The 19,298-nt window shown below is 38.2% G+C and overlaps 1 protein-coding gene across 4 annotated transcripts; it reads left to right on the forward strand.

Moving 5' to 3' along the window:
* The first annotated feature begins 544 nt into the window (after positions 1-544).
* MFSD13A (major facilitator superfamily domain containing 13A) lies at positions 545-17,892 on the forward strand. 4 transcript variants are annotated; one of them, XM_072424487.1, is made up of 10 exons: positions 612-682; positions 2,150-2,356; positions 4,791-5,038; positions 7,038-7,117; positions 7,993-8,439; positions 10,194-10,311; positions 11,725-11,821; positions 12,996-13,167; positions 14,089-14,282; positions 14,994-17,892. In XM_072424487.1, the coding sequence occupies exons 3-10, from the start codon at positions 4,874-4,876 to the stop codon at positions 15,239-15,241; spliced, it is 1,521 nt and encodes a 506-aa protein (XP_072280588.1). In that variant the 5' UTR covers positions 612-682; positions 2,150-2,356; positions 4,791-4,873; the 3' UTR covers positions 15,242-17,892. The 4 variants fall into 4 exon arrangements, with proteins under 4 accessions (XP_072280587.1, XP_072280589.1, XP_072280588.1 ...); XM_072424486.1 differs by lacking the exon at positions 2,150-2,356 and having other exon boundaries at positions 545-682; XM_072424488.1 differs by lacking the exon at positions 2,150-2,356 and having other exon boundaries at positions 601-682; positions 4,775-5,038.
* Positions 17,893-19,298: the final 1,406 nt, after the last annotated feature.

Consider the following 19,298-nt stretch of genomic DNA (forward strand, 5'->3'; position numbering starts at 1 on the left):
AACGTCACAGCCGGGATGAATGATGTGTGTTGCTGGGTGAATGTCACAGCCAGGATGAATGTGTGTTGCTGAGTGAATGTCACAGCCCGGATGATGTGTGTTGCTGGGTGAATGTGACAGCCCAGATGAATGATGTGTGTTGCTGGGTGAATGTGACAGCCCAGATGAATGATGTGTGTTGCTGGGTGAATGTGACAGCCCAGAAGAATGATGTGTGTTGCTGTGTGAATGTGACAGCCCAGATGAATGATGTGTTTCTAGGTGAATGTCACAGCTATGCGCTGCAGTTCACTATGGTGATGCCTTCACTCCTGTACGTTTTGCACAGCTTCATTCATATTGTTGCTGGAAATCATCACTGACAACCGTTTCCAATGGCAACTACTGCAAATGTGTACAGAGTTTAGTCTATGGTAAGGTAATAACACCGCCATTATTATTATTATCATTATTATTATTGTTATCATGCTGTGTGAGCTATAATCCCCTCCACCTAATGATAATTGTCTGTGTGTACACAATGCCACCGTGGCAGCCATATGTGCTCCGTGCAGCTCTGCATGTCCTCCCCTCACACAGCCCCTCCCCGCCCGCCTCCATCACAGGCCGCAGCCCGCCGCTTTCCTGGAGCAGACACCTCCGTGCTGCCCGTGTACCGGGCCCGAGTGCAGCCACATGACCGGTAAGTCGTTACCCACCACAGGCCGGGGACCCGACTGGGCCCGCATTCCCCGTCCTGTGCTCCATCATGCGGACTTCCTGTTATGATTTACTCTCAGCTCTCCGTACATTCTGCTATTATATGAATGTAGGAATCACATAGACATGGCTACAAGCTGCTGACTGCTATAAATTCCTCCCTGCTGATAGGGAAAATCTGGCAAAACGTTATGTTTAGGGGAGAAATAAGGCCTAGGTGTCCCCAAAGTAGGAGGAGATTTTGTCTCACTTCCTATGCTGACAGACACTGTAATGAAATTATTGTAGTACAGTGGGGAATGGTAATGGACGCATTTAGTGCTACCCAATGCACAAAAATGTAGGCCATAGTGCGCATAGCAACCAATATTATTATTATTATTATTATTAAACAGGATTTATATAGCGCCAACATATTACGCAGCATTGTACATTGAAGCGTTCCTAAACTCAGAATTTTTACTTTACATAAAAGGGTAGACAACCCTAATTCTCCATCGCCTAGTAAATGGGAGCACAGAGCCTCCCAGCATACCTACATCAAACATGGCTGCTCCTTCTTCCCCCGAGCATCCCGGCACACACAGAATGAGCCTTCTCATCAAAAGGGAAAATAAATTGCATGTGCAATTTTTTTTCCCATCTACGTCACTTCTTGCGCCTGGATTGGGTGACGTAGGACGAAGAACCCAGAAGATGGCGGCGCACTGGCCTGAAGACCCGATGGAAGAAACCTCCGGACCGATCGACTGCTCTGCTTGATTGAAAGTAAGTGTTTTTTTTTTTTTTTTGTTTTGGGTAAGGTTTGAGTTTACTTCCTCCATAAATACCATTGTATTGTATTGGTCAGCTGGTAAACAAATGGTACCCCAGTACACAAGAAGAAATATGTGTGTTAGAACAACAAAGCAGGACCATGTCACAGTACTGATCCGGTCCTAGATCGCAGGTAAAGCACACAAAGCAGCCAGGTGTCACTCCGCAGACACAGAAAGATGCCATAGGTGCAGATGTGTGCACAGAATAGTGATCCTAGCATGAGACTAGTGTGACATTGCCCCCAGATCTTAAATCAGGTGTATTTTATTATTATCCAATATTTATATAGCGCCGACATATTACGCAGTGCTGTACAAAGTCCATAATCATGTCACTAGCTGTCTCTCAAAGGAGCTCACAATCTAATGTCCTTACCATAGTCATATGTCCTCCCAGATTGTAAGCTCTTCAGGGCAGGGTCCTCTCCTGTATCACTGTCTGTATCTGTCTGTCATTTTCAACCCCTATTTATTGTACAGCTCTGCATTATATGTTGGCGCTATATAAATCCTGTTTAATAATAATAATAAAAATTATAATTTGATATCTTTATTACAGTCTAAGTATAATTTTGCAGGGAAGCCAATAAACCTAACTGCATGTCTTTATATTGCTTTTATTTTTCCTTTAGGGAGATTCCCATCACTTCATTTCCTAGTAGCAAAACAGGAAGTAAGGGCGCAGCAATAACACGTGATAAAGGATCTAGAATCGTTTCATATCTATGCTGCTGTAATTGTGCATCCACAAAGCTACACATGGATCTGTGTGCTACATGCACTGTTTTAGCATTACACTGCCATGTGTGTGTATTACAGTGCGTTACTAAACATCAAAGGTATGTTGTTTTGTGTTACCTTGTGGTGTGCGTGATGCATTGCACAGATGTGAACCCCTCTTTACTGATTTGGTGGGTCAAAGGGAAAAAATGCCCAAACTATGCGTTCATTAAAGCCGGCCTATCATCAAATTTTTAACAATATATAAAAGGGTGGCTATCTCTTTTATATAATGAAAACTTTTTTCTTTTTAATTTTTGGGAAGGTCCCTGCCCCTTCCATCTTTATTACAGTAAAGACTGACGGGGAAACCTGCAGTCTACTTGCATTACATATCCCAGCAGGCTGTAAGCTGCTCCTTCGGCACATGCTTGAGATTGGGCATGTGTCCTCTAATGTTAAACAAGTGCAAGACAAGACATCAGTCCATCAAGTATAAACATAACCCTATGGTCTTAGTTGATCCAGAGGAAGACAAAGAAATACCCTGGTACAATTTGTGCCAACGGGAAAAAAATTCCTTCCTGATTCCATGAGGCAATCGGATGTTCCTTGAATCAACAGTCTCTGTGTTCTTTACTTTAAAGCTTTAATACCCAGGTATATTCTGTGCTTCTACAGGTTGACAATTGAAAATCTGGTCATCCATAATCTGGTTTCTTCAGTTTTCCGGCATGAATTTCGGATCGCATGTTCAATACACGGACTGTAGTTCACTGTTTGGCCACTGATGTTTTGATGGCGCTGTTCTGCAGAAACAGCTGTTAGGTCTTGTTTGCTACACTATATACACGTTGAGACGTCCCTGCTGCCTGCCCCTTGAAACTGTGCCAGATGTCTGCGGCTGCAGCGTGAGGAAGGTTGGCCTGTGTGTGGAGGTAAGTATATTCTTTAAAACTCCGGCACTCCTCAGGTCTGGAGGTTGCCAGATTTTTGAATGGCCAAACAGTGAACTACAGGCCGTGTATTGAAGAAGTAAGAAGTGCAATGAGATCAGCAGGAAGACACATTATTCGATCTTGTGTCTGCGAAGTGCGAGTTTGGGTGACATGAATAGGAATCCGGAAGAAAGATGAGGGCTGCATTTGTCCTTGTGTCAGCGCTGGTTAGAACAGAGAAGCTAAGACAGTGCAGGACTCGCTGAGCATGGTTTGTGAATGGATCAAGGATCATGGATCTTTTTTTGTTTGTTTTCCTGCAAGCTTTAGCATGTGATGGGTGAATAGTGACCTCCTTTTGAACTCATATATGCAGACTATTGCAGTTTGGTACCACAGGTATGTTAATGTGCATTAGGAGTCTTGCGGTAAGGGAGTCCCTTTGTTTTGACACACCACAGTGGACCTTTTAATACTTTTGTTTTTCCAGTGTAGCACAATGCAATTAATGAGAATTTTTTCTGGCAGATTCCTAGTGGCAGTGACAGGTAGTAGTAACTAGTGGTACCTGACAGATATCTAATGTAAAAAAAAAAAAAAAGTGGGGATAGACATACTTTAAAGCTGAATCCTGTGGAATACCGTTTTATCCTTGTGCAAGTGTTATAGGCTTGTTGAGGGTGAAAGACATTTAAAAGAAAAAATAATAACTTTTTGCCTTGCAGAACTTTTTACCCCCCTCCAGCAGCCAATGGTCTGCTGGTAAAGGCACTCCACATCCTCCCTTACTGTTCAGAGACATCAGAGTTGTGACCAGCTTCTAAAGAGCATTCAAAAGAGCAGTCATATAAGACAGGAAGCCTGCAGGAGTAAATGAATGAGAGTTTATATCTTTGTATGTCATCTCCTATAGCAAAAAGAGCATTTAACCTTTTTAGTGGAAAGGGGAAACCACTACAAGGGGAATACTGTCCCTGGAGTTCAGCTAAAAAGGAAATATCCACTGTCCTACACACTTTCCATAATTGTCTAAAATATCTTTTCTTTTGAACGTACACTACACTACAATATATTAAGCTGTTGTGCCGAGAAATAAGAAACTACACTTGTGGTCCTGCATGTTTTTTTTTTTTTCTGGTAACAGGAAATCGCTTTTTACACATAAGTGAAAAAAGTTAGGTACATAGTGTCCAATTGTAGCCAAGTTTATTCCCCTGCAGTTATGAAACAGAAGTTGTGTCCTTGACTATCGTTTATTTTTAGCTGGAGAATTTCACCTTTTTGACAGGGTGTTTTTTTTTTTTTGAGGAGATAGAGGTTGGGTAAAAAAAAAAATAATTCCTATGGGTTAAAAAAAGGCATTCTGCTGAAAAAGTCTTTACGGGCCCAATCCCTGAATCTGGATCAAAGTGACTTCCAACTTGCAACCTTAATTACAGTGGGAATTGGGGGCTTTTGTATTAATTTTTGGGTACCTTTTGTGGGGTTAAGAAAGGATTGCAATTTTGTACTTGGGGAAAAGACAATTGGATCTGGCAGGCTTAGGGCAACAAGATGTTCCTTAAAATCAGAGATCATTAAGCTCTCTGATATTAACAGGCGTTTTGTTTTCCAGGAGGACACACATTTTGGCCTATCTCGGCATCCAATGCTATGGAGGAGCCAGCAAGGACAATAGCTGGAGCTGAATAACCTAACATGGGTCTGCGATTCATTTCTGGGGTTTTCAATCTCCCCACGGCCGTTCTCTATGGCTCCTTGTCATTTTTTCTTTCCGTCCTGCACAATGTTTTCCTTTTGTATTATGTGGACACTTTTGTTTCGGTTTACAAGATCGACAAGCTGTCTTTCTGGATTGGGGAGGTAAGGTGAAATGGTTTTATCTTTTGTTTATTATCAGTGTATATCTGAAAATAGTATATATATATTAATTTCATATTTGTACCTTTTGTATTTTTTTTTTGTTCTAAATGAAATAATAAACAGCTGTAAACGGCCCCCATAGGGGAAAAAATAGAAGTGTACTTAGTTCTGACTTTTTAAACGGCATGCTTGTACCAGTTAACAGTGACCACCTATATACTTTATACACCTATATTGCTTTAAAGAAAGTTTTGAGCAACATGAAACTGACACGAAACAATGAGAAATGCAGCCCAGCTATGTGGCTTATGGCAATCTGTCATTTCTTGAAATGTTTTCATACACTGACTACGTGGCAACAAGCAAGCAGGCTTTTTTTTTACTTGCTTAAAATGTATCGGTAATTGATTTGCTGTCAGGTTCATATTGATTTACTTTTCTTTGTTTGTCTTTTTTAAAGTGTTACTGAATTTTAAACCTAATACACAGTTTTTGGTAGGGATGGTAATCCCTGCCATGCAATATTTCTGGATGGAATCCTCTTCTTTAGGAAATGTTTTAATCAACAAAATAGTGACAACAGAAATAAAGATTCCATACGATTGTACATGTATATGAATACTGAAGAAGAAGGCTTTTTAACATTGATAAGTGGCTTATGCACACTGCTTGGATGAATCACCAGTTGGCTTGCTATTTCCCCAGTTCTACGCATGTATAAATGATGGAAATCCAAGCACAAATACAACTGATTTCTGACTGATTCAATGTGTTCATCTAATTGATAGTGTATGGCTAGCCTCAGACACTGGTAGTGATTATATATCCCTACTGGAGTTTCTTGCTCTTATATTGCAGCACAAAGCATGTGTCTCACTCTTCCTTCTGTATTTTTCTGAAATGTATAATAAATGAGAAACCAAAGCCAAGGGGAAGAATACCTTTATTAAAAGCTTCTATGCCAACCTGATTATTTTAGGAACTTTGGTGCAGAGACCTCACTAAGATACATGGGAAAACACATGGCAAGCCCACCTTTCAACATCCACTTAAAAAAAAATATAATTAGCTTTTGAAAATGTTGAGATCTTAAGGCTTTCAATTCATGAATTGTTTCAATCTTTTTTTCTTAAGAAAGGTTAACAATCATGTAATGGATGATACAGTTTTAAGTAAAAAAGGGACCAAAAACAAAATAACAAGGTTAATCTGGACAGGCGAAAAAATCATTACAGACCAATGAGTACCAAATGGTCATAATAAAAAGACCGCTATTCACGCTATGCTGCAGTGTCACACTGTATGTAGTGCATCCCTCAGGACCTACAATAATCCCAAAAAGTGTAAGAATTAGGAGATTGGATAATTTATATTTTATATGGGATGATGTTCTGGTCCTGCCAGGATGGCGGTGCATTTAATATTACTGCTATGTAATTTGGTCTAGAAAGATAGAAAATAACAATTAACAAATAAATAAACCACAAGAAAAACTATACCATAAATTGAGAAAAAAGGAGGAGAGGGAGGAAAGAAATTAGGAAGAGGGAAGGGGAGTGGGGTGGGGAAGGAGTGCCAAACATTACCCGAATTGCGAATAAAAGCTATGAAAGATAGACACAGAAGTGAGAAGGTTTCTTAAAAAAAGGTCAAATCGGTTTAAGAGCTCTTACCATGGTTTTGGTAGTGTGTAACATGTAAATTAATACATGGGTAGAATTTTGGAACAGCCACAGTCCCCTGGTGCATTTTTAGGGCAGTGACTGGGATTAGCTGTCAGTAAGCATAGTCTCAGTACCAGGCTGCTGGGAAAAGTCATGGTCATAGTTTTACCATCATGTAATTTGTAGCGAAGTGCAGCACTGTAATAACTAAAGTTTTATTATCCAATATATTAAATATTATGAGGTGAAATTGGTGGGTATGGGTAATGTCTGAACATTTCTTTGCATCTAAATTGAGGGACATTTATATAATTACTGTTTTCTTTTTCTTTCAGACTGTTTTTTTAATATGGAACAGCTTGAACGATCCTTTGTTTGGGTGGTTAAGTGACCACATCTTTTTGAGCACAAAACAGTAAGTATGACAGCTTTTTGAGGAAGTGCTGTTCAGCTATTTGTTATGTACATACATATTACATACAGCAGTGCGTAATATGTTGGCGCTATATAAATCTTGTTTATTAATAATAATAATAATAATAATAATAATAATGATGATAATAATAATAATGACGCTGGCATCTTTGAGTAACCCAACAGAGGTTTACTTCCAGTTTTATTTGTCCCCCACTACCTTTATTTATTTCTTTGTCCCTACCTGCTTTAAGTTCTGTAACATGAGAAGGATTTCCTATGTCACTTGAGTTGATTATGAAGAAGCCGGAGCTGTCATGTTTCTGTTAGTCTGGTTTCACAAGCATTTAGGAAAACATGAATACATTTTACAATCAGCACAATTATGATAAATATTACTTTTTGTGGCTGGCTAGAGGTTAGCTTTAACTTTGATAGCCATTCAACAGAACAACCCTTTAGGTATTTGTGTCAGGGGAACACTTTGTGACCATATGAAATTCTTGCAATTTTGTTCTCTCTCCCCTGCTACTAACACATAGTTTTCTATGGTATCCTTTACTGGTATTTTAGTTGTTCTGTCATTTCTAGGAATGTGGGTAAGGATGTGAGCAAGAAACTTTACTTAATTGCTAACATAAAACGATTTTGCTAAGGGGTGGGTAGGTTATAAAAAGGTTTAAACTTACTGGAGAAAGTTCTATTCTAGATTATTTGATATCTAAATCCTAGGCGTTTGTTCAAATGGTTTCCTAAAATCATTCCAAATTCTCATTCAGCAGAGATCACATGATTGGGTTTTGTACTTTTAAATATAGGCATTTATATGTTTGTGCTTCAAAAGCCAGGCATGGTAATTGAGTTTTCTTTTTACAGGTCCAATGTAGATATATCAACCCCTGATGTGGTGCTGAAGAGACTCAAGGCCTTAGGAAGAAATGGACCATTATTTGCACTCTCATTCCTGGCTTTCTGGGTATCTTGGGCTCACCCTGGCATCCAGTTTCTTATCTGTCTCTGCCTGTATGACAGCTTCCTCACTATGGTGGATCTCAACCACAACGCCTTGCTGGCCGACTTAGCCGTCTCAGCTGTGGAGAGGACTAGACTTAACTTTCATTGTTCTCTGTTTAGTGCTATTGGCTCTCTCTCAGTTTTTGCATCTTACACTGTGTGGAATAAGGAAGACTTTTTTTCATTCCGGATATTTTGTGTGATATTGGCAGCCATTTCTGCCTTTGGATTTACAGTGTCAACATGGCTGCTTAAACAGCGCTTCCAGGCACGAAGTAGTTCTGTCAGTGACCAGGATATACTCAAAGAGTAAGTGATATTTTAATCAAGGCGATATACAAACAAAATTGGATTGAAAATCCAATAGCTGTGCTGCTTTCCTTTATAAGTAAGTATGTGAATACCTCTAACTGAATTATTAGTTTCAGGTGTTTTTAGTTAAGGGTGCAGCTACCAAAGGCATTTTAGACAATTTTGTACATCTATGCTTCTAGCAACAGTTTAGGACAAACCTTTTTTGATTGTGCCCCTGTTGAGTTGGGCATGAAAGAACTCAGGAGACCTGACCTTAATCCAACAGAACCCCTATTGAAACAGTGATTGAAAGACATGTTCTTTCCATTTCAGTACCTGAGCTCACAAGCTTTGGACACCCTTCATCTCCCTTCTATCAATCTCCTAGATTGTAAGCTCTTCTGGGCAGGGCCCTCTCCTCCTGTGCCACTGTCTGTATCTGGCTGTCATTTGCACCCCCTATTTTATGTACAGCGCTGCATAATATGTTGGCGCTATATAAATCCTGTTTAATATTAATAATAAAAATATTTCTCTTGTGGAAAGCCTTCTTTGAAGAATGGAGGCTGTTATAGCTGCAAAAGAGGGTCAACGCTATAGTTGTAATGAACAGGGTTCAGCAAAATGTTGACCATGCACTATATATATATATACATTTAAGCTTGACGCTCCTAGACTGGATTGGAAATCTTTCCCTAAACTTAAAAAAAAAAAAATGTTGTGCACCTCTAATTCAAAAGAGCCTTTATCCACACTTAAATGTGGTGTGGATAAACTACAGCTTTGTTTGTTGAAGAGAGTAAAGGGCAATGCTTGAGTGGCGCCATAAACAGGCACCAAGTCACCTATTATTTGTTGTTATGCCAAACCTTTCAACACAGAGACTGTCCAACCTCTAATGGGCCTTTCCTGTGTGCTTCTGATGTCTGAGGCATCTGCGCATTATTTAAATGTCAAACAAGAAGGAAATGGTTTCAGAAAAGAATAAGATTTTAGAAACATACATCTAAAGGTCATTATTAAATGTGACCTGGTTGTGTTTGAATTTCCATAGCAATATCCCTTAGTTCCCAATATCTGTTTATTATCTGCTTAGGTGACAACCTAATCCTTTTTTATCAGTTGCCCTGTACATAATCCTTTCTCAAGTGCCATCTCTGATCTTCTTTTACTGTTCAAATATAGAGAAAGGTGTGTCATTCTGCACAACAGTCTCCCGCTATGTAATACCTTAAACATTGTACAGATTAGCAAAACACTTGAGGAGAGGACTTGCAACAATCTCTGACGTTAATAGGTTTCCCCAAAAATTAAAAAAAATTAAATTTTATTCTGCACACTTGCATGTTTTTTAGAGTATTATCTATGTAAAGAATAACCAAGTACCAAAATGACATGTGCTCTTTGAATTGTGTGTGGTGCCCATTTAAATTGCTGGCAGGTATTTCTATTGTTACTCATAAAGGTAATTAGAGCCTAAATAATTTCAATTAACCCAGTACAAAGCTGTTTCTCTTTGCTGGTTATGGCAGGTGCAATTTGCACCTTGACGTGGGGAAATAAATAAATTTAATTAGATTCCACAGTTCCAGACTTTGTTTTAATAGCATAGCAATGCACAATAAAGACTTCAAATGATGTTACTTGCCATAAGAAAAATGTAGCAGTTTTTGTCCTGTACGGTCCGTAGGAGTGTTGGCTTTGAGATTAGCTTGAAAGTTCCATTGTTCATGAACTGTGTTGTAAAATTTTTCTCACTTTTTTCTCAGACTGCTTGTGGAGGAATCCTCAGTCTCCCCTGAGAAAAACATAACACTTTTTGAATACCTCAAGCAGCTGTCCAGACACCGTAACTTCCTTTGGTTTGTCTGCATGAATCTGGTGCAGGTAAGAGGCTGTAAATAAAAATGATATCATTGAATTGCTAGCTTATTGTGTCATCATGGAGCTATCAGGGGCAGGGGATGTGTTCTATTATAAAGAATAGACATGATCAGCCCTTAAAAGAAGCCATGCACAAGAGCAATATAAGGGCTGACATTTGTCACCTACCTGAAACAAATATGCAGACCAGGAAAGTCGGAAGATTCCTTATCTGTTCCAGGCCAATGACGTAGTAATTGCAATGATAACTGTAATTGCAATCTTGAAATGATTGATTGCCAGGATAAATCAACTCCTGTGCAGATATGTGGAACCTACAGCATCTCTAGCAGCTAATCATGATAACCAAACCCTGAGGAAAACCAAAGATGTCAGTGATGAGATCCAGACATTTTATTGCATCGCTGGAGGGACAACATATTGTGGCAAAACTAAGCTCACTCATCATTATGGGGTTCTTTAGTTTTCCTTTAATGAACAGTGATAGGAGGTATTGTATGACAACTAGATAGCATTCTGGAGAAAGCTCAGCAGTGGCAGCCCCCATATTTCCCTGACATGTTTTAAAGGTATTATTGTCCTTTAAAAACAGTGACTAAAAGATAGCTAATTTTAGTGGTAAATAATATGTGTATTTATTTGTTCAACAATTCAAAATGAATTTAAAAAAGCGCATAATAAGCAAGCAAGCAATATTCTCAGGACATTCAAAAATCCGACCATCGATAATCCGGATCCTTCAGTTTTCCGGCGTGGATTTCGGAGCACATTTTCAAATTTACACTGTTTTCTGGAGGTGCCCGTTATGTTTTGATGACGCTGTACTCCAGAATCAGCTTTTAGGTGGTCTTGCTTGCAGGTGATTTCCTGCTCATTCCTTCTAATTTGTTTGCTGATATAAAGTCCTATTATGGTTTCAGCATTCATTTAAAGGACTGTACAGGTAGTCATTTTCTGTTAAATATATACAGCATATATAACCATTAAAAAATGTAGAATTTTCGAAAATCTTGCACTCCTAAGGTCCGGAGGTTGCCAGATTTTTGAATGTCAACCTGTATTTGTATTTTACTTTATTATTTATTTTAATTCACTTATGACAGGTTTTCCTAAATGACCTAAAAGCTCTCTTAGGCTAAGATGATCAGGTAAGTTGTCTACACTGACTTGTGAACACAACAGAGGGGTGTTCTCCCTTGGTAAAACACTATGTTTGTAAAACAAAACAAAAACATACTAGAGTACACAGTACCCACCCTGGAGTTCTATAGAGCTTATTGAGCACTGTTTTCCTGTGCTGTCACTCTCTATACAGAGTGTGTTCTGCTCGGTTTTTTGATGTGAGTTTGACTCAATGACGTGTATTAAGTGAATGTATAAAGGCATGCATTGCTAGATTTCTGCTTTGTTTTACAGGTTTTTCACTGCCATTTCAACAGTAATTTCTTCCCTCTCTTTCTGGAACATTTATTGTCTGACAGAATTTCTGTTTCTACTGGATCTTTTCTACTAGGTAATTTTCATCTCCGTAAATTGAGACTTTGTTTCCATTATCACCTATCTTGTGGATGCCACAATAGCAGAGTACAACAGAAATTCATCAGGTGAAAATATAGCTTGTACCACTGAGAGAAATATGTTGGCTCCTATGATTAGTAATCTCGGGGCCTCTGAGCCCAATACTACTGCAGGGCAACCAGTGAAGTCAAAACATCTGATTTGCCTACACAGATACACAGTTGTTCAGGTTAAAAAAAGTCAGTCAAGTTCAACCACAAAGGAATTCAATCCTTTTTTTTCTCATTCAGTGGCTCAGGAAATAATATAGCAATTTGATCAGCTTGTTAGCAAATAACTATCATTTTCAAATAGAAGTTGGCAGCGATAGTTTACACATTCCCTGAGCACAGGTTTTTAAGGTCAGAGTTTAGGCACAGGACTGAAATACCTTTTGAATAGCAGATACAACCCTGTCCTGTCCCATATGGCACTCTTGTGCACAATAAAATACCTCCTGTGTTCTCTGACACATTGCTTTACAATCAAAACCATAGGCACATGAGGTGGGAAGAGACATGCTTTTGTTTGTAAATTAGAGCACTTTATGTTTCGTTGGGTGCTCTTAAAAGTTTGGCAAGGATGTCCAGGCGGAAATAGACAAATTCCAAACAGCGAGAACTTCTAACTACCTAGCTGTTATATTGATGACCTGGTTTTACTGCTTTGTGAGTCTCTGATCGGTCAAAAGTTTGGAGATCAGAAAGCTCATAAAAAATAAGGAAGTTTTTATCTGTATAATTCAGTGGCTAAAAATATTGAAGCATGAGGGTTGGCATGGCAGTCAGATAACCAGAATTATCGTAAGGAATGGTCAGTATTGCCCCACCAGCATTGAGGTATGAGGCACTTAGTTTGGGCCTAGTTTATGTTGGAAGTGTACAGAACTCTGAATAAAAACAAAATACACACATCAACTAGAGGACCTTTAAAAGTTAAAATACCATTTAATGTCTCTTCTTATAGAAATATGTCAATATGTGAAGATCCACATAAACATTTTAAATGGATTGGTTAATTGTGGCTTTTCATTGTGTCTAATATTACAATTGTCTCAGGTCTTTACTTACTGCAAATGTAAACAAAATAATGTCAGCCAAATTAAAGTTCTATATTTCTTTTTCTTTCAGGGATTTCTTACATTGCACCACATCTAAACAATATGTACTTCCTCTCACTGTGTCAGAAATATGGTGTTTACAGTGTTGTACGATGGCTCTTCATCATCAAGCTGGTCCTCAGTGTTCTGATGCTTTTTGCTGGGCCTGACCAGATATATCTACTCTGTATATTTATTGCCAGGTTTGTGTCTTAACCATCTGATTATTTTTTGTACCAAGTGTGTTGATTTTGAGGTTTCTAATGCACCTTCAAAACTTTGTGTTGGGCTCTTGATGTGATCTGTGGTAATCAAATTTTGGGATACAAAAAAAAATCTGCTATCTTTTTTTATTTTGCATTTTGCAGAATAATATTAACAATAGTCTACCAAAAGCAGAATGTATAGTCCACTTCTTTTCAGAAACTTAGAAAAAAAAAAGGCCAAACTTTTGTGCTTAACTGAAATCTTAGGACATAATACTAACAACTCCATTTTTACAGTCCAGTATACACTTTTCTGAGCAATACTAAGCCCTGATGAAGGAGGACTTTTTGAACACCGGAAACACATTGGATTTTTACTATGTAAAGAATTTGATTCAAACTGAATCTTGAGTTTATACGTTCTGTTTTTGTTTCTTTCCTATTTGAAGAGAAAATCTGACCTTTGACAATCGTTCCTGGAAAAGTTGCCTTAGGAAAATATTTATATTACACCATTTAAGACCTGACAGAGAACACTTACTGCTTTAGGTGATCCCAAGCCCAACATCATTCTTTTACTTCCCAGGGTGCAGTTTGAAGGCATTATTTTTAGCTGTTATGAGTGATTTTTGGATTTCTACTTGAGGGTGCTGGTAAGTAAAAACCGCAGCCCAACCTCATTAGAACTTCTGGAATAATAAAAAGAGAGAGGGGTGTATGACATACAATACAGGATCGCAGGCAGAACATGCAATAGAGTTTTTGAACCTAGCACCCAGTACTGCAGAGGTGAGAGCAATACAAAGTCTTTCTTGTGGCATAGGTTCCATAGTTGGCACCGCTTAATATGTTTTTAAGTAATAATAAAAAATTGCATGTTTCACAATAATATCTATTAAGCTTTTTTTTCTGTTACAGCAATCGTGTGTTTACCGAGGGAACATGTAAACTGTTAAACCTGGTGATCACAGATTTGGTGGATGAAGACTTTGTTCTAAATCGTAGGAAGCAGGCTGCATCAGCATTAATGTTTGGCATGGTTGCTTTGGTCACTAAACCTGGCCAAACCTTCGCCCCTCTCATTGGCACATGGTTACTGTGTGTCTATACAGGTATATAGCCAAGACATGGAATAGTGTTTTATGAAAATTTGGGTCTGGTGAAATATGTTTTTTTTCTTTAAATCTTAGGATGCTTCCACTGCTTGATCAGTCAAACATTATTTTGCTGCACAAATAAACTGCAACAAAGAGACTTGAGAATTCCAAACATCCAGAAACAAATTGGTCTAGCCTCAGCAATATCGGTCCAGGGTGCTCTGGTATAAATTATTAACATGGTCTTGTAAGAGTAAGAGCGCTGCGTAATATGTTGGCGCTATATAAATCCTGTTTATTAATAATATTAACAATAATAATAGGAGGGTGGGAGCTGCCATTTGCAAACATTTTCCTTTTGTTGTTGAAATAATCCTTTTAAAGAAGGAATAGCAAAAAAAAGAGTGTGGTGTCCCAAACTACCCCTTTAGAGTTGTATATATTGATGTCAATCCAGTGGAAGATAAGTTTTGATTGGTTGCAGCAGGTTTCTGCTCTTTAGTCTCCTTCATAATGTACTTGCTGTTTCTTTTTGGTTGAAGAAGGCATTTATAAATAGACTGTCTCAGATACTATCTTTCAGCAAAAAATGACTGGAATAAAAATGTTGTTAGGAAATTGTTGGAATCTGATTTGCATGAGTTAGATCAGTTTATTCAGACACTTTTACAAAGTCAATAATGGTATCAGTATACATTGTTAATATACAGATATTTTTTGTTGCAGGATATGATATTTTTCAGCGTGATGCCATGAATAATATTAGTACCGAGCCACAGATGGATTCCAGCCAAGTGATGACCACTACTTTGCGCCATGGTTGCTTCTATCTTCTTGTATTTATCCCAATAACATGTGCCCTGCTGCAGCTCTTCACCTGGTCACACTTCACTCTACATGGAAAACGGCTCATCAGCGTGAAGAATTATCGCCAGGCTCAGAACCATAACCCCACAGATGTTAAAGATATATGAAGGACCACCGAAGAGACATTGCCAATCTTTGCCTTTCTCTTCATTGACCAGGACTTATCCACTGACTTCACAGTCACTAGTGGTACAAAGGTCATGTACATATCATTTGAGATATTTGTGAGCTACTTTTGCTGTCCTCTGTTTGGAATTGCTATTTATCTGGCTGACATGGACATCTGTACTTTGAGCCACTGACGTTGAGCAAGCATGCAACTCAGTAAAGTCTTAATCTAAATGCATACTCAGTGTAAGGGACTTGAGAGAATTCAGGAAAAAATATTCTAATTAGCATGACAGCCAGGCAACTAGCATTTTAAACTAAAGTCAGAAAAAGCAGCCACTATATTTCTCTCTCTTCAGGGTTTTTTTTTTCATGCAAACCTATTTTTTTCTGTTTACTTTCAAAAGGGACCAACTCATTCTGTCCTATATGTGATATAAAAGTTATTTGTGTCATGCTCACATTGGAGGTAGCAGTGGTTTGTGGTAATTAAATATTCATTCCTTTAATTCCCTACAAACTACACTAATCAGTGATCTTTAAAGGTTCAGTAGAATTAATGATGAGTTATTTTTTTTGCTTCTCCAGTTAAATGAAAGACTTGTCTGTGTGTAAAGGACAGGTACACTTTAAGGGACCTCATCTTTGAATGTTAAAGTGAACCAGACCTAAGTGCCTAAGCTAATATTAATAATAATAGTGGGCTTTCTATGAAGCCTGCAAGTACCAATGTGAGATGTCAAACAAATCCTTGTGCCCCCAAGGAGGTCTGTATACTAAGCTGTGTCACCCCATGCTTTGCTAAGCTACATTCCGTTTCATTCAGCTCTTAGCTTCCACTGAGGCATGCAGCTGCATATCATAATATTGCAAAAGGTCAGGGATTAGTTCTGAATTTAGAAAAAAATCAAAGCCTGGGATCCAGGGGTCACATGTTTTAGTTTGAAGGCTAATACAGGCACCTGCAGGCTCTATAAGGAACCCACCATTTAGGCTCCTTTGCCAGCTTAGGCACTTTAAGTCCAGGTTAGGTTAATTTTCAGATAGCATAACTGTCATTTGTGCAGGCTGGCAGGGGCTTTAAAGCTGGTGATCACCATCATTATGAAGATATGTTCCTTTTTTAAATGTGCTGTTCTTGTAAAGATACCGACGGTGTAGTCAAGTTTACTTGCTGGCAAGTAAGGATAATATTTGTGTTGTGTGAGACATCCATTTGGATTGAAGCTAAGGAGAAAACACATTGTGAATATGGACGCGAGGATAGTCGTGTCAGGACCCCATAATTACTTTTTTCTAACAGTCATCTGATATCAGAATGGAGATTAGTAATTACACATTTCTTGTACTGATTTTAGCATCCTGAGGTAGTGTTAAAATGCTTCTTGTAGTAAATGATTGGAAATTTAAAACATTGTTTTACATTTTGAGCATTTACTATTTTTAGGTTTATAATAATAACAAAGCTTTTAAACCTGCACAATGTAACAGCTAAAAAGTACAAGCCAGTGTTCATGGCAGCCCTGACCAAATATGTTTCTGTTCATTTAACTGGAGGAAACAACATCTGCTTTTAGACAATCGCCACCGGGTATATCGCCAACTGCAGGAACTCTCGGAAGTAGTATAATTAGGACATAAGTAAGGGGGTTACTTTTGCTGCTGGTCAAAGCCCAAACTTGTAGGCTTTGGTTAGGCTTTGGTCATACCAGTGCAAAACACAACCAAAGTATTTACATTTATAAACAGCATCAATGCCAGAGGGGGTAGGAACTGTCCTCCAGTGAACCCAAAAAAAGTATTTTTTTTTTTGTGTGTGTGTATGTATGTGTGTGTCTGTGATTTGCACTCCTTTGACACCTAATCGCCATTTTGATCACTAGCAGAGGACACCTCCTTAACTATCTCTTTATTATGTCCATTGCTTCCTACTCCTGTTGGTTGTGATATTCCCACATGTGAATGTCATAAAGCCACATCCCTAAATAAATTCAGAGAATTGTTTTTACAGTAAGTACAAAAGATTATATTTTTTGTAACAAACATGAATTTTGGACACATTAACCTACACTGTCAGATTACACAGCGGTTTTTAAGCTTTTATTTGAAATTTGTATGAGGGAATGCAAAATTGTATGCATTTACTGAGCAGTTCAGGCAAGACATAGAGCATCAATAGTACTGCTAACGTCAGCCAATCAGAAGCTGCACCTAATTCTCTTGGTTTAGAGAATTAAAGAATTAAAGGTAAAATCTGATTGGTTGCTGCAGAATAACGCTTTTTTCTGGATTTCATAAATCAGGCATGTGTTTTTCAACAAATCATGTTTTAACCATATTTGAAAAGTTTTAAACTGAATCCTTTAATATTACTAGTCTTGAAAAGGTTTTAAATATCTCAATCACAAAAGCAAAAGATATATATGCACATGCAGTCCCCATAGCAACCATTCAGAATTTTATTTACCCAACTCTGGTTCATTGGTTACTGCATTCTGCAAATTATCTTTGGTCAAAAGCTTGAATGTGTGAACGTATACCTCATTTTGTCTCAGGATATCATTTGCTTATTATGACCGTCTGTATCACTGCCATGCTCTGACACAACCCATACCTTTCCATACAAATAAACTGTCTATTTTGTCCATTGTCTGAATGAATCATCACCAGGCTTTGCCACTTTGTAATAGAACCACAAGACCCAGCAAGCACACTCGGGTTTGTATTTCAGGCACAGGTTACTCCTGTCTGATCCAAGCATTTTACACTCAGCACATGATAATTGTACAGTAGGATTCTTTTTTTTTTTTTTTTAGGGTTCTAAATGTATTTGGGCATCAACAGCTGACACAGTTTTACTTATGTAATACAGAATCAGTGATAGAAAAGAAATGCTACTGTCATTAAACACATTTGTGTAGAAAAAGGCAATTCTACAGTCATTAAATCAATGCAGAATCACACCGGAGATCAAGTGACATTGTATCGCTCAGGGCAGTATAGCTGCAAATGTATCAGGCATCACAGAAAAATGGCTACAGCGTACACAACTCATGATAAAAACAGAGGCTGATGGCTTTTCCTAAAATGAGAGTTGTTTGGCTTTCCATCCGACCCACTTGGCTGCAGAAGTCAGGACATGGTGCCAGTATGCTGCCACTGATATTGTGCATTCTGACTCAAGGTACCAGACCTAGTTCATAAGGATGATGGCTGGGCACCTAACAATTTCAGATTTCCAACAAAAGGTAACCTCTTTATCTTTTACTTTAGAACAATTTGTTAAAATGAGTGCATGCCTTTTGGAAAGTATCAACTAAGAATACTTTCATTTGGTAAACCCTATATGCTAGCAACTCTATACATGAGCAGTTCCATACATGGACAGGATCTTATGAGCAGTGTTTAATAACAAGACTGCGGTTTTGGCATGTGTTGAACTAATATTTTAATCTATATCACAAAACAGTCAAACAATGAACAGGAATTGGACTCAATACACACACATGAAGTTTTACTGTTAACTGGAGAGTCTTGTAGTATTGTTGGGAAAATCACAACCCAGATTTATGTCCCAGTGCCTTAAACCAACCTGCATCATTCTGACTTCATTATTGTATAGAAGTGCAGGCAAATCCACTTGTAATATATGCTTGTAAATGCTCTTGAAGTGCCTGATGGCAAATGTTTCATTGACACAAAATAGGAAATAATGCTTTCCTAATTGTTTTTCCAACATATTCTTTAAGAGGTAAAAAATGGATAAATAAGATGCCCTAATTTGTACTGACAATGTTCAGAATCCTTCAGGAATGATTCCATCCAGAAAAATGAAATCTGCTAATATTTGCATGTAATAAAGCCTGTGTGTATACATTCATTCTGCCATTAAAAGACAAGAAAAGGCTATTTCCTCGGGAGCAGGATGGGATACCTCAAGAGTCTCTTCACCCTCCTAAAGATTAATATTTTAAGGTTAACCATTGCACCATTGCACTCCATTTGTCTTCAAGGTCGTCTTTAAGGTCTGCAGAAGCATTTTGAAGACTTCTAGAC

This window comes from Pyxicephalus adspersus, chromosome 10 (assembly GCF_032062135.1).
Source record: "Pyxicephalus adspersus chromosome 10, UCB_Pads_2.0, whole genome shotgun sequence".
NCBI classification, from domain to species: Eukaryota; Metazoa; Chordata; class Amphibia; order Anura; family Pyxicephalidae; genus Pyxicephalus; species Pyxicephalus adspersus.

Excerpts from the sequence above, each read along its gene's own strand:
- MFSD13A (XM_072424486.1), top strand. The coding sequence starts at position 4,874 with ATGGGTCTGCGATTCATTTCTGGGGTTTTCAATCTCCCCACGGCCGTT. Across the intron at positions 7,118-7,992 it reads ATCTTTTTGAGCACAAAACA|GTCCAATGTAGATATATCAA; the intron begins GTAAGTATGACA and ends TTCTTTTTACAG. Across the intron at positions 10,312-11,724 it reads TCTGCATGAATCTGGTGCAG|GTTTTTCACTGCCATTTCAA; the intron begins GTAAGAGGCTGT and ends TTTGTTTTACAG.